The sequence below is a fragment of the Eurypyga helias genome, unplaced genomic scaffold (genome assembly GCF_000690775.1).
Source record: "Eurypyga helias isolate BGI_N326 unplaced genomic scaffold, ASM69077v1 scaffold48600, whole genome shotgun sequence".
Lineage (NCBI taxonomy): Eukaryota > Metazoa > Chordata > Aves > Eurypygiformes > Eurypygidae > Eurypyga > Eurypyga helias.
The window spans coordinates 1-13351 of NW_010228574.1; the positions used below are offsets into that span (position 1 = coordinate 1).

The 13351-nt window shown below is 38.1% G+C and overlaps 1 protein-coding gene across 1 annotated transcript; it reads left to right on the plus strand.

The window, feature by feature from the left end:
* Window positions 1–410: 410 nt before the first annotated feature.
* LOC104504325 (trafficking protein particle complex subunit 12-like) lies at window positions 411–6375 on the plus strand. Its single transcript, XM_010159659.1, has 2 exons — window positions 411–1623; window positions 6187–6375. Exons 1-2 carry the CDS (start codon window positions 412–414, stop codon window positions 6373–6375), a joined length of 1401 nt encoding a protein of 466 aa, XP_010157961.1. The 5' UTR covers window position 411.
* The last annotated feature ends 6976 nt before the right edge of the window (window positions 6376–13351 follow it).

Consider the following 13351-nt stretch of genomic DNA (forward strand, 5'->3'; position numbering starts at 1 on the left):
GGAAGCAGCGCTGCCGCTCCGCATCCTGCGAGACTGCAGCCGGGCGGTCCTGCGCGGCCGGCCCCGGGCTCCGCAGCCTGCGCTGGTGACAGCCGTGAACTCGCCCCTTCCTTTTCTTAAATGGGGACTGAGCCAGGCTTTGCGAGCAGAAAAGTGAATCGCATTTTGTCTGTGTTTAGTGGGAAGCGTTTGCTCTTCAATCCCAATACTTCTGCGACTTGTCAGAAGGATAAAGAGAAAACCTTTTTCAGAATCAATTTATTCTGTGTGTAGATGTTAAATGAAAGATTTCAAATAGTGAAATGGTAATAATTTGAGTATTTGTGTGATACTTAGGAGTTCCAGGGTGGCACCTGAGCAATACCTGAGTACTAAAACTAATATTGGTTTTGGTGGGGATCTTCAGCTACCATGGAGAATAATGAAAGTAACGCTAAGGATGCAAAGAACACCTCAGATGAAGATGACAGCAGAGACACAGTTCAAGAGAAAGCTCAGGAAGAAATTCTCTTTCATGAGGAAACCATTGATCTTGGTGGAGATGAATTTGAGTCTGAAGGGAATGAAACTGTATCAGAAGACTCAAATAATTTTGTAGATAAACTTAATGAACAAATGATGGAGAGTGTCATTATTTCAGATTCTCCAAACAACAGTGAAGATGACACAGGTGAACTTGGTTGTCTCCAGGAGATTGTAGAACAAATGGAAGCTAAAGATAATCAAAAAACACAAGTAGAAGTGGATAAAGAAGAGTTTTTAAGTAATGAGAGTGAAACTGAACACGAAGAAACACCCAAAGACATTTCTGAGATTGGAACAGACGATCAGGCATCTTTAAAGGAAGAATCAATGCAGGAAGCAGTGAAGGAGGAACCAAAGTTGGGAAACGACATTCCCATTGAAACAAAACCAAATAATATTGATGTAAGCAAACCTGAGGACCAGAAATCATCACCTAGTACTAGCAAACCATCTTCTGAGGCTGAGGCCATTCCTGTGTGTACCATCTTCAGCCAAGCAAACAATGTTAATACCCAGCCACAGTTGTTCCTACCTGACGGTTTTGAACCTCAGATGGTAAAATCTCCCAGTTTCAGTAGTATAACTGAGACTCCAGTGAAGTCTAATCCACAGGTGGTTCAACCAAGTCCTAGTCTAAGCAAGTTCTTTGGTGATACCGTTAACACTAATACTTTAGCTTCTGATTTTTTTGATTCATTTACCACATCCAATTTTATTTCTGTTAGTAATCCCAATGCAAGCTCTTCAGTTCCAGAGCAGATGTCCTCTCTTTCTAATGGTGGAGACAGTTCTTGCACTTCACCTAACCCTACTTTCTCTATGCGAAATGGGAGACCTGAAGCGGGTGGTCCTCCATCATCTGTAGAAATAACTCAATCCCCCAAGCCGTTCTCCCAGATCCAGGCTGTTTTTGCTGGGAGTGATGATCCGTTTGCCACAGCCTTAAATATGAGTGAATTAGATAGAAGAAATGATGCTTGGCTTCCTAGTGAGGAAACCAGAAATGTTCTTATTTCAGTTGCCACACAACAGTACAGCACCATGTTCATAGATAAAGAGAACCTCACCATGCCTGGATTAAAATTTGATAATATCCAGGTAAGAGTCTATTATTATGTCTTAGTGCATGATTATATTTTAGAAATACTGTATAAGAGCTCTCCAATAATTTGTTGTCAGTGCTTCATACTGTTACTGATGGTCACCCGCTGTGTATTCACTCCTTACAAGAAAATTTAATGTCACTGCCTACTCATAGCATGAATGGGCTAAAACCAGATATATTTATTCCTAGTGAAATTTGTTGGGTATTTTGAAAACCAGTGTTGACAGTTGCCATAGAATTCAAAGCTGGTTGTATTTTTAAGTAATTCGTTTCTGGTCCTCCTAGTTAGTAAGATAATGCCCGCATTTGGAATATATAGAAAACCAGTGTGCTGTACTACAAAGTCTGAAAGCAGACAGCTTGCTTTGCTTGTGGAATTCGCTGTTGCAACCAAGTGGGAAATAACATTTTTCACTGCTGTTCACAGTGCTCAATAACGTTAACACTGACTGAAATCACATCATTTGTATCTTCCCTGGGCAGTGGAAAGGTATAACCTGTAAGAAAGATTGAGTGCTGGAGGAAGCTGCTGGGAAGGGATAACCCCAGAATTAAAGGGAAAACTCCACGTGAAATCATGAAGGAAAAAACATAGTAGTGGAAACTCATTTCTTTCTTGTCTATCAGAGTTCCCAACTGGTGAGAAGATGTAAGGGTTTTTTCAGAATTTAAGAAATTTTGTTAGGATCTATTCAGTATTTTTCATGAAGCAGTTTTATCCTGGCTGCTCAGCCAAGGCTAACTATCATCGTGGATCTTTTTTTTTCTTCAAGTAGTCTGATGCTACTCTTTCATATCCATGTCTCTAGATAATAAAGTGTTGTCTAGAGAGTTGGTGTTGAGGGCTAGGATACTTTAATCCTGAATTTTAGCATTACGAAGATTATCAGTCAGTAGTCAAGTACAAGCAGAGAGCAGCCTGCAGCAACTTCCCAATCTGCAGGAGCTATCGGGAAAGTATCTGGAGTGAAACAGGTCCAGATTTATACATGAATTATCTAACAAATCTTAGGTTTCTGTTACAAGCAACAACTAATACTGCTTTTAGATGTACACCATGCTGCTGCTACTTCTTGGGTTGGCTTTATCTTAAAATACTTATCATTACAGAGCCCAATAATGAGTGTGAAAGAAAATACTATATTCCTTCTCCACTCCTTCAAGAAAAAAAAAAAAAAAAAGAATGGAAGCATTCTCCCACCTTCCTCCAAAAATCCCTTAGGCCTTGAGTAATTCAAGAGTGTATAGTATTTGAGTAATTCAAGAGTGTGTAGTATTTCTCTCCTGACAGCTAATGGGCTGGGCAGAACGAAAGATCCCTTCCTCAGGCCTCAAGGATGAGGGCCGCCTCCTTGCAGTCCTCCTTTTTTGCAGTAGTTCTCTCACATTCCTCAGTCCAGTCCAGGATTAAAGGCTGATTTATGCTGATTCCCTGAATCTGGGCACATGCATATATGCAGACCCACCATTTGGTACGTAATTGAAAATAAGACGTCGTGGCAATGTGCATGTGATGGATTTCTACAGTAAGACCTGATGTAAAATCATCATTGGAATTAAAGGGGATTCAAAATTGATTATAATTTAAAGGCAGTAACACAGGCATGACAGCAGGGGCAAGTTTTGTAGTGCTACATGTTCATACAACTTTCCTCACTTGCAGTTACTGCTTTTCAGTGGCCTGAGTGTGTGCCTTGACTGACCTGACATCCTCTAGTTTGGTATCATTGTTCCATATGCTTCTAGGACTGCAAATCCTGTATTTAACTGGAACTATAATTGTAGAGTACTTGAAACGTCAACTGAAACATTGTGGGAGGCATGTTTTCAACGTTAAATCAGCTTCCAACAATGGTCACTAAGGCTTTGGTATGAATAGTTTGCTAATGCTAAATGTTAATGCAAGATGTTAAACCAGGCTGATTGCAATTGACAACGAAGTTCGTTGAAAAGTGCATTTACAGTGAGCACTAAGTGTGCTTCAGGGAAGGGCTGTTGAAGAGCTTGGAACTAAATTTTCCCCTGCTCACTCAGAAAGTGTTTGTTCTTATTACAAGTGTGTTATCTTAAAAATTCAGTGGATAAATCACATCAAGAAAAATACTAAACATTCTCAGTTTCAGGTGCATGCTACCTTTTGCTGATCATTCAAGAAACGTTATTTTTTTAAGCTGTCTTGGATTGTATATGATGCAGATTAAGTATACCTGTGCTCTCTGTGGGAACAAGGTGGAGTGCTGCCTTTCAGTGCTCCTTCCATTATCCCCTTTCTTCAGCAGTTGCTGTCTGCTGTCATGATGTCCTTTGTTTCATTACATTCATTTATAAGGTTTCCTCCTTCAAGGTACAGTTGGGAGGGATTAAAAAGTCCTTTGTATTTATGTCATTGTGAACACACTGTCTTTTCTTATTCCTTCTCTCTTGTGCCTGAAAAATGGAAAACGTGTTTGTTCATGGGATAGGTGACAGGATTAGAGGTAAAAAATTTCATGTATTGAAACAGTAGTTGCAGTCTCATTCTTCAAGGAACTAGACAGAAAACACAGACAGGTTTCCCATCACTGTCCATGGGGACAGTGCAAACATTGAATATCTGTTATTTTTATCATAGCTCAGCTTTACAGTGTTTTATGCATTTTCATGGTTGCCTTCTTTTAGGCAGAAGGCTTAGTGGCTTGCTCTCTGCCCTAACAGCTTCCGACCTCAGTTCTTCAAGTGAATGTTTTCATGTTCCTGTAGAGGGATTTTGTAAATATTCCTTCATATGCTTACATCTTAGCATAGTCACTTTCTGCTTTACCATCTTAAATATCGCATGCCATTCTAATTACCACAGATCTGAAAAGATAAAATGGAATTAAAGCAAACAGCAGAGAGAGGAGGTATGGTGAGGAGGGCAGAGGTTCGCTCTTGTGACTGGTAGCTAAAAGGAAGCGGACTTTCTGGCTTACAGTAATGATCTAAAATTCATAAAATAATTAAGGTAAATAGAAGATTATGATTTGCTGGTTTTTATGGCAAAATGTTTGAGTAATAAGCATAAGGAAAGGTGTTACTGTTCTGCAGCCCATGTAACTGTTTCCAAGTTGTAGAATTCATTGCCCTCAGGTGTATCAGAAAAACAGACCGAAAAATGAGCAAGAGAAATGTCATGGGATGTATTTCTATCAGTCGTTGTTTAAAAATGGTAGGCAGATATGTCCCCTGGCACAGGTGGACCATAAAGTTCTGGCTGCTTTAGGCTGGGCAAGGCCAGCCTGACCTTACCCTGTTTCTTACACTGTTTCTGCAAACAGCTGCCATTCATCAACGGGATGGTGAACCAGGCAGATCTTTGACAGAATGTGTGTTATAAATTGCTTTCTGCTTAAAAACAAAGATCTAAGTATATTTTTAGTATATTGCTGATAATTTTCCTTATTTTCATATGTTTGCTTCTGTGGATTAAAAACGCATCAAAGCATAAAATTAACATAAGTCTTACAGAAGTAATTTCTGTTCCCTGCTTTTGGCAGGTGGTGACTTCTGACACCATTCTCTCGTATTCAGTAATGTGTACAGTCCCAGCAAGACTAGGACAGCCCCCCGCACCCTGTCCTACACTCTGCATTGGCAGACGTGGCGCCTGTGAGTGTGCAGACAGTAGTAGCCGTTTTCAACATCTGCCAATGTGTGGTCCACAGTTTTTCAGTAGCTGCGTGATGTTAAGCTTGAATTTCGTCATTACCTGTTGAAATCTCTAGTACACAGAACCACAGGATGTCAGCCAACAGACGGGAAGGCAGAGAAATGGGTAGTTGAATGAAGATTAGAAGGGAAAATTGAGGCACAGAGTGTGCCAGATACAGAGTTACACAGTTTATTGCTAGCAAAGCTGGCAAAGTAGAACCTAGATTTGGACACTTCTCCTCTGAACTGCTCCGTGTTGTAAACTGTAGGATTAATCTCGTCTAACTCTAGAAATCCGTTTCAAATGTCTGTCTCAACTAGTCTCGTGTTCAAATTACTGAGCTGAGATAACCCAGTTTCTCTGACCGATTCCTACAGTTAATTCTTTTGAAATTAAGAACACTTGTTGAAGGGTTGCTGTTTACTTGGGTTTATGATCTCTCCAATTTTATTTTCTGTGGACACTTAAGGCTAGCTGGTCACGTGCATGTTTATCTTTGATCAGGAGATTGCACCTTTCAACATTAATATCCATTATGAAAACACATAAAACTTAGTGTGTTTTGTAAGATCTTTGAGGAGTGTGTTGTAAGATCTTTGAAGAATAATATGAAAAGCAAATAAGCCTGAATGTTTCTATGCTAACTGAAACCTAAACATTGAAAAAAAGAATATAGTAACTAATGAGGAATAAATCTAGAAGTTTTCATTAAAATGCTGTAAACATATATGCATTTCTATTCATTTCACACGCAAAGTCCTGGAAAGTAAACATTTCTCAAGGGGAAAGTGCTATGTTGCTCAGCTTTAATTCAACATTTTATTTTGCTAAAATAATGTTTAAAAGTGTCTTATTATGTTTCTTCTTCTGTTCCATGAACACCAAGGGAGATGCAGTAAAAGACTTAATGCTTCGCTTCCTGGGGGAGCAAGCTGCAGTGAAGAGACAAGTTTTAAACGCCAACTCTGTAGAGCAGTCATTTGTAGGCTTGAAACAGCTAATTGTAAGTAACAATCTTCGTAATTCAATATATATTAAATACCATGCTTCCCTCAAGATGATTGGGAGCTACTGACTGTGAGGAGAAACTAAACCAAAAAACAAATCTAAATATTCATGATCCCACAAAAGTCCTAGCCGAAGTGTAGTAGTTTTTGGTGGGAATGACTCTGGGGTTTAAATATTTGGTTTTAAAGAGCATAGTAAACATGGTTTTATATGCAAAAGTTAGAAAAAAGGTAAATTTAAGTTACTGTGAATTTTATCAGCTCTTAAGTTGTATTTAATGTCAACAGTTGCAAAACATATTTAAATCACTTTTTTGTTTCTCTGCCGGTGTGTTATTTGTTGTTGCCTTAGTGTTTTACAAATGGTAAGACATACTAGGTGTTGTAAATGGTAAGCAAAGCTGATGTCATAATTTCACCTGCTCCAATTTCTATTTCAGTGCAGGAAAACTAGACTAAAAAACTCCTAAATGAAAGCTTAATTTTCTCTAAGTTAAAATCCTATTCTTAATGTAAGTATTTTATGCCTGGAAATAGTTCCATCTAGCAGCCTTGTGCACCTTGCCTTGTTCTTTCAACCACTGTGTTCCTGTATGAGTCTCATTACTATTACGTGACTGAGCCTTACTTAATCTGTTAAATGTTAGTGTGTTTTAGGCTTAATTTATTTTTGAAAAAATGGGTGAAAAATTTCTGAGGAAAAGCAGTGAGGAAATAAAAGTGTTAGGACAGTTGTATTTCTTATTTAACATCTTTTAATTTAACTGTGTTAAAAGGGACAAAAGAAACTTTTTAGACATGTTAGGAAAACGCTAGGTAGTCTCTGCAAGTGTTGTTAAAGGAATTCAGAGGTAATTTTTGAAACTAAACCTGAAAAAACAAATTGTGATCTCCATCCTGGAGATAGATACTTTTCTATTCATTTCAATGTTTTGCTTAACTTGAGAACTGAGGAGATGGGGAGGGAATCTTACGAAAGAAATCTTGTTCCCATCAGTGTCTGAATAGGAAAAGCCTTTTTCTACACTTCCTTTCCTTCTTCCAGAAGAAGAGTTTTGACGTACAGGAAATGTTTTCTGTTTGGCCTGCTAGCTGTGTCCACGCAAAATGTTCTGCTACGCTGGAGACCATCTTGTACCTTAAATACAGTGCTCCCACTAATACTGTTTTAGCTTTGAATGTGCTCTTAAGCTCCCGAAGAGCCATGTTAAAGCTTTTAGGATCAAAACAGAGAAGATAGGAGGCAATCTGCAGCTGTCAGATTTTGTGCTACCTGTAGCAGATGTTTTTTATTTAAACTTGCCTTATTAGAAGGGTAGGGTTTTTTTAGTAAAATTGCAGCCGTTCGGGTAGAAGTCAGGATGTTCTTCAGTTTGCAGGGCTTCCAGTCATTAGCTGTTGGTTGTTCTTGAGTATGCAATGTAGCTATTTCTCATTTTAGTTTGCACAACTCTGTTTCTTTTTATGATAAGGAATAGTTTCATTATTTCTTTTCCTTGCAAACATTGCTGGTTTTTTTCAGAAACTTTATGCAGAAAATTTGTTTCTGATTGGCAACAGTCTTAAAGGTAAAAGGTATTTCAGCTTGGAAACATTAAAATCTCCTGTTAGATATATTAATTTAATTAAAAATATGTATGCTTTTTACATACACAGTAAGCCAGAATGACAGTAAGTGCTTCGTTAACAACAACCAGTTTTACTTTCATTATGAGTGAATTCCTGACCAAATCGGTTCAGTGAATATGTCTTTTCATGCAAAGGACCGCTCACAGGGAATATTTTCATTAACATCTGAATGAAAACTGGTGAAATTTGGGAATATTGGTATGCAGTTTCCATAAAGTTAAGATTTTTTTTTTCCTTAGCTGTTTGTTTGGTATCCATGTGAAGTACACATGAACATGATAATTAATTAGATTGTTTCAGTCACCCAATTCAATCCCTTGCAGCGATGGACAGCAACTTTAAAAGGAGTCCACAGTACCCCAAGACAATTGCATAGTTTAGGATAGATACCAGCCTCAGACTGAAACCTGTTGTTTAGGTGTGAGCTGATGTCTGAACTCTTAAGTCAAAAGAGATCTAATTGGTACGGTTACTGATGACATCTAAATTTAAATGTATAAATCTGCGATCCCATCTAAACGTCTCAAGAGCTATCACAAGCTGTAGGAGGACACCAGTGGCAGCTGAAACCAAAAATTTATTTTAAGCCACATTATGAAGAAAATTGTTAGGTTAAGATTCTCAGATGATCATGGGTGAACGCCATCGTATTATGGGAAGGAAAGAAAAGGAGGGGAAAAAAAAAGCAGTATTCCAAGCTTGTCTGCTCCGGAGGAAAATGCTTCATTTGTATCTGGTTACTGTTTTAATCTTGTGTGGATAGGAAAAGTATGCTAAGTTGCTCATCAGTATCCCAAATCTTCATTCCACAGATTTTCATCTGCAACTCTGGAGCTCATCTATTATACCATACAAGTGCTTCTGTTAGCTTATTTGGCCGTTTTAACGAATACAGATACATTGCTGCTACTTTCAAAGTCTATTCCAGAATTTTATTCCTTTGGTGGTTAATCAAAGGAATTCTTATCAATCCTCTCTCAAAATCTCTTTTCTAATGAAAGATAAGGTTGTTTACAACAATTTAAGGGTTTTGATCTCATGTTGCTTTTCAAGTCATTTTCTCTTCTCAACGTTTGCTTCCTCTCCCTTGCAAGTTTGTATGGGTAGACAGCAGTGACTTCCAGTTCTCAGATTTTCTTTTTAAAGACATAAATACCACTTCTTTAGTCATGTCATCATGGATGTCTTCACAATCACCCTAGGAGCTCTTCTCAAAATCTCTTCTGATTGAAACTAACATCTTTTTATTATTCCTGTCCAAAACTCAACATGTTATACTGATAAATAAGTGTTATAAGTTAAATGACTTCCCGTGTTAATGATTGTGTTTTACCTTTTCTATTATTCTGACATTGTAAATCATCTGATCCCTGTTTAGTGATGTGGTCCTTATGTATATTGACAATACTTCCTAGATAACATCCTCAGATGCAGATTCCAGCTCTGTTCACCAGGGTCACAAAAGAATATTGTAAACTGGATTGATTCTAGTGTACAACCCTGACTAGTAACTTCTCACCTACCTCATGAAAGTTCCAGTAAAAAACATTTACTTATACACAATTTTGTGCATAGGGTGAAGTTAGTGCTCACAGCAAAGAATGCTGGAGACTGAAGTCCTTTTTGGGGAGTCACAGTGCAAACAGTCTGCAAAAGTCTCCTCAAGTACAATTAGTTGTCAGGATTAAACATTATCAAGAAGGTATTAAGCTGACCTCCCAAAGGTGCACCATTTCTGATGAGACCACCACCAGCAGCATCACTTACAAGACAAATAGTTGTTCACCAGAAGCTGAATTCAGATTGTTAAACTCAAGTAACAGAATTGTTTGGCATGAATTTGGTCTCCAGTTGGTTTGAGTGAGATTTTTACCAGTAACCCAAAGATGGATAGTTTGTTTACTGAACAACTGTATTTTCACATTACCCATGGAATGGGTAACAGTGAATTGGAAAAGGTTTGCTGGTAGGGTAATGGTGTGGAGGTTGTACAGATGAACTAGTTTTACAACTTTGAAGCTTTTGAGAGATATAGGAATGATGGAGCGGTCCAGCAAAGTAATTATATGAATCTATGCGCTTATTATTGAGGTGATGACTTGTAAATAGAGTTACACATCCATAGAGGCTCTGTTTATATTTTTGTCATGGTTTAACCTCAGCTAGCAACAAAGTTAGCCACACAGCCGCTCACTCAACCGACCCACCCCGCCCCTCCCTCCAGTGGAGGAGGAGAACTGGAGGAAAAGACAAGGGAACTTGTAAAATTGAGATAAGAACTATTTAGTAACTAAATTTAAGTAAATATTTTAGAGATACTAAGAATATTAACAATACTACTATTAACAAGTAATTAAAATAATAGAAAGTAGAACATGTGATACAGTTGCTCACCACCTGCCAACCAGAATACGCCGCCACGTCTCGAGTAGCGAGAGTCAGAGCCAGAGAATCCGAGAGCTGGAGCCTGAGAGCGATCACAGCAGATTCCGAGTGAGCCCCACGAGCAACAGCACGACTGAGAAAGCCAACTGACCCACCAACTCACTAATGAATGAGCAAGCAAAGAGGTTAACAAAGGAGCTATGGCCCCCTGGCCCACTCTGCTTACGTACTGATTGTGACATGCCATGGAATGAAATATTCCTGTGGTCAGTTTGGGTCAGCTGTCTGACCTGTGTGTGTCCCCCACACTGCCTGTAGCAAGAAGGTTGAGAACACAGCTGCAGTGTCAGAAGCTGGAAAAGCCCTTGAATTGTTGCAAGCACTTCTTAGCACTAACTAAAAAGACACCTTATCAGTACTATTCTCAGGGCAAATCCAGAAACACAGCCTCATACCAGCCACTGTGAAGAAAATTAACTCATCACTGAGTTTTCATTTTCTGAAAAGTTTTATTAATTTAGTATAGGAACGTGCATTTACCTCTAGGGGAAATAAATGTCTTCACAGTGTTGCTTTGTTTTATAGCAGCAAATAAAAATGATGCATACAAGGTGCAAGCTGCAATTATGTTAGTTCCTGTTATTCCGTATTTTAGATTGTTTGCCTTCATTTGAAGAAACAGTACAGTATTTCTTGCTGGAGACCTTTGAGATATTTTGAGTTGTAAGGTGTTTGCAGCCATAGGAAAATTAAGTCTTTGATAGTTATACCTAAAAAAGTACTACGGTGTCTTGACACTATAAATACACAATGTTTGCTCTAAGCATGCAATCACTTCTTCAAGCTACTAGACCAGGAAAGGGTTACTAACTACATTTTCTTAACTGATGTGAAAGTGCTCTACCAGTGTAATTTACAGGGGAGAAGAATGTCATAGCTAGTGGAGGAGGAGATTTTAATCACTTTAATGGCGTTACATGTAGAGTTAATGACTCCCTTTGAGTCTATTTAAAAAAAAATCATATACTGTTACTTTTGCATGTGATTAATGTTGTGCTCTTACATATATTTTCAAATATAACAAACTTGCGTATGGTGTGGTATGGCGTACATACTCACTTTAATAAGTTAGAAATTATCCTTAAGAATATGGGAGAGAGAGGCTCCTTTTTTTCTAAATCAGTGAGCAATTTCCAACGTTTTTGTAGATGATTTGAGGGAAGATGGGAGACACAAGCTGCACAAACAATAACTGGGGGTTTGTTGGAGAGGTTGTATCTCTATGCTAAAAAGCATGAATTTATTGGATAACACCTCAGTGGCTTACCCCTGAGTCAAAACTGTTTTCCCAAGAGACTGAATAATGTTATAAATTGGCACTGTGTATCAGGTGAGTACCCTTTTCACTGAACTTGTCTTCTGTAGCCATCCAGTCTGCACGACTCTCTTTGCTTGAGAGAAGAATTCCACCTGGGTTTTAGCTGTATTTGTTGCATCACCTGAGCTTCACTGCTGTCATTCAGGAAAACAATGTGCACTATTGTATCCAAAGGAGAAATATGAACACTTCTGCAACTGTGTGTCTAAGGTCTTTATTGCTTGATTTTTTTAATTATGTTTGAACGTTGACCTTCACGAGGAGACTTCCAAGGAACAGTTATATATGTGAGAGTGTGGTATTTAGCTATTTGGCAGCAGTTTTTTCAGTCTAAATCAGTAAATGTCTTCATTAATAGACTGAAAACACAGTCTTTCAGATATAGTGTAAACTCTGATAATTAAAATTCTTATGACACTTTTTTAGAAAAGGAAGAAATGTAAAAAATATTTTCCCAGACAGACTGCAATTTTGGCTTTTATTGGGTCATTTTACTCAATTAGAATTTTCTTCCTTTCTGAATCTAAAAACGTATAGTATACCATCTTCAGTGCTGTTCTTGTATTTGAACCAAAAGCATTCTAGTTCTAATCACTGGAATTTTTTTCTACCCTACATCCTATTCATTCATCACGTATTGAAGGCATTGGGGTATACAGAATATCTCAGTTACTTTTAACTTTGACTAAATGGACTAGAAGCATTACCAAATCTTTAGATACGGATTTATCAGAATTTAGAACTCACATTGTTGATTTCATTTCACATGGTTTTTAGGTTGTTTACTTTTATTGCTTTTAATAAAAGGGGATCATAATAGTGTTATTTGGGTTCTTATCTTGAAAATGGTGGCATGTAAGTCAGTAAAATGAGGAGTTGGGAGTTGATCACCTTGCACTGTCATTTTTATCTCTTAAAGCTGAAGATACAGTATTGGATTAGGTTGGAGTTGTGATCAGAAGAAGCAGTAAAATCATTAAAAATACTTTATTAGTTCCCAAAAAGGCATGTCAGATTTGTGTGCAAGGTAAGCTCTCACTGAAGTGGTGGGGAGGGAAATTGTGAGCGGGAGGCACTCTGTAACACGTGTCTGCCACCTCAAGCTACATAAAACTTTTAGTTCTTACCTCTGCAGGGTAAGAGCCTGACCAAATCCTGGCACTCCTGGCTACTTTTTTTGCTTTGAAACTAGAGTCATATTCAAATCTCAGGCAGCTTAAGTTCAACGAAAAGATAAAAAAAATACTGAGCTGGTTCTGCCTTTCTTAAAGAAAAACATATAAAACTTTTTTATTTGAAACCTGGTTTACTATGCAGTTTCTCTGTCTGTATGTAAACCTCCCCCAGGACCTCTTCTGATTTTGCGGAGAACAGGGTTGTTCTTCAAGGAATAATGCAGTTGCGTTGTCTGTTGGGTGGCTGATCTGTTTGACCTGGGTCGCATTCATTAAAAGAACAACAGCTCCATACTTAAAGATTTGCTCATGTCATGTGTGGAGAGAAGTTCTCTTCTGCCAGGCTCGTACTTTGCTAGTGAACTATTTAGCAATAATATTTCATTGACAGTATTTTCTCTAGGAAAAAATAGTGTTTTCACACAATTGCTGCTGGAGGACCATGTCCTGGTCATAGTCATAGAATCACAGAGTGGT

Excerpts from the sequence above, each read along its gene's own strand:
- LOC104504325 (XM_010159659.1), top strand. The coding sequence starts at position 412 with ATGGAGAATAATGAAAGTAACGCTAAGGATGCAAAGAACACCTCAGAT. Across the intron at positions 1,624-6,186 it reads TAAAATTTGATAATATCCAG|GGAGATGCAGTAAAAGACTT; the intron begins GTAAGAGTCTAT and ends ATGAACACCAAG.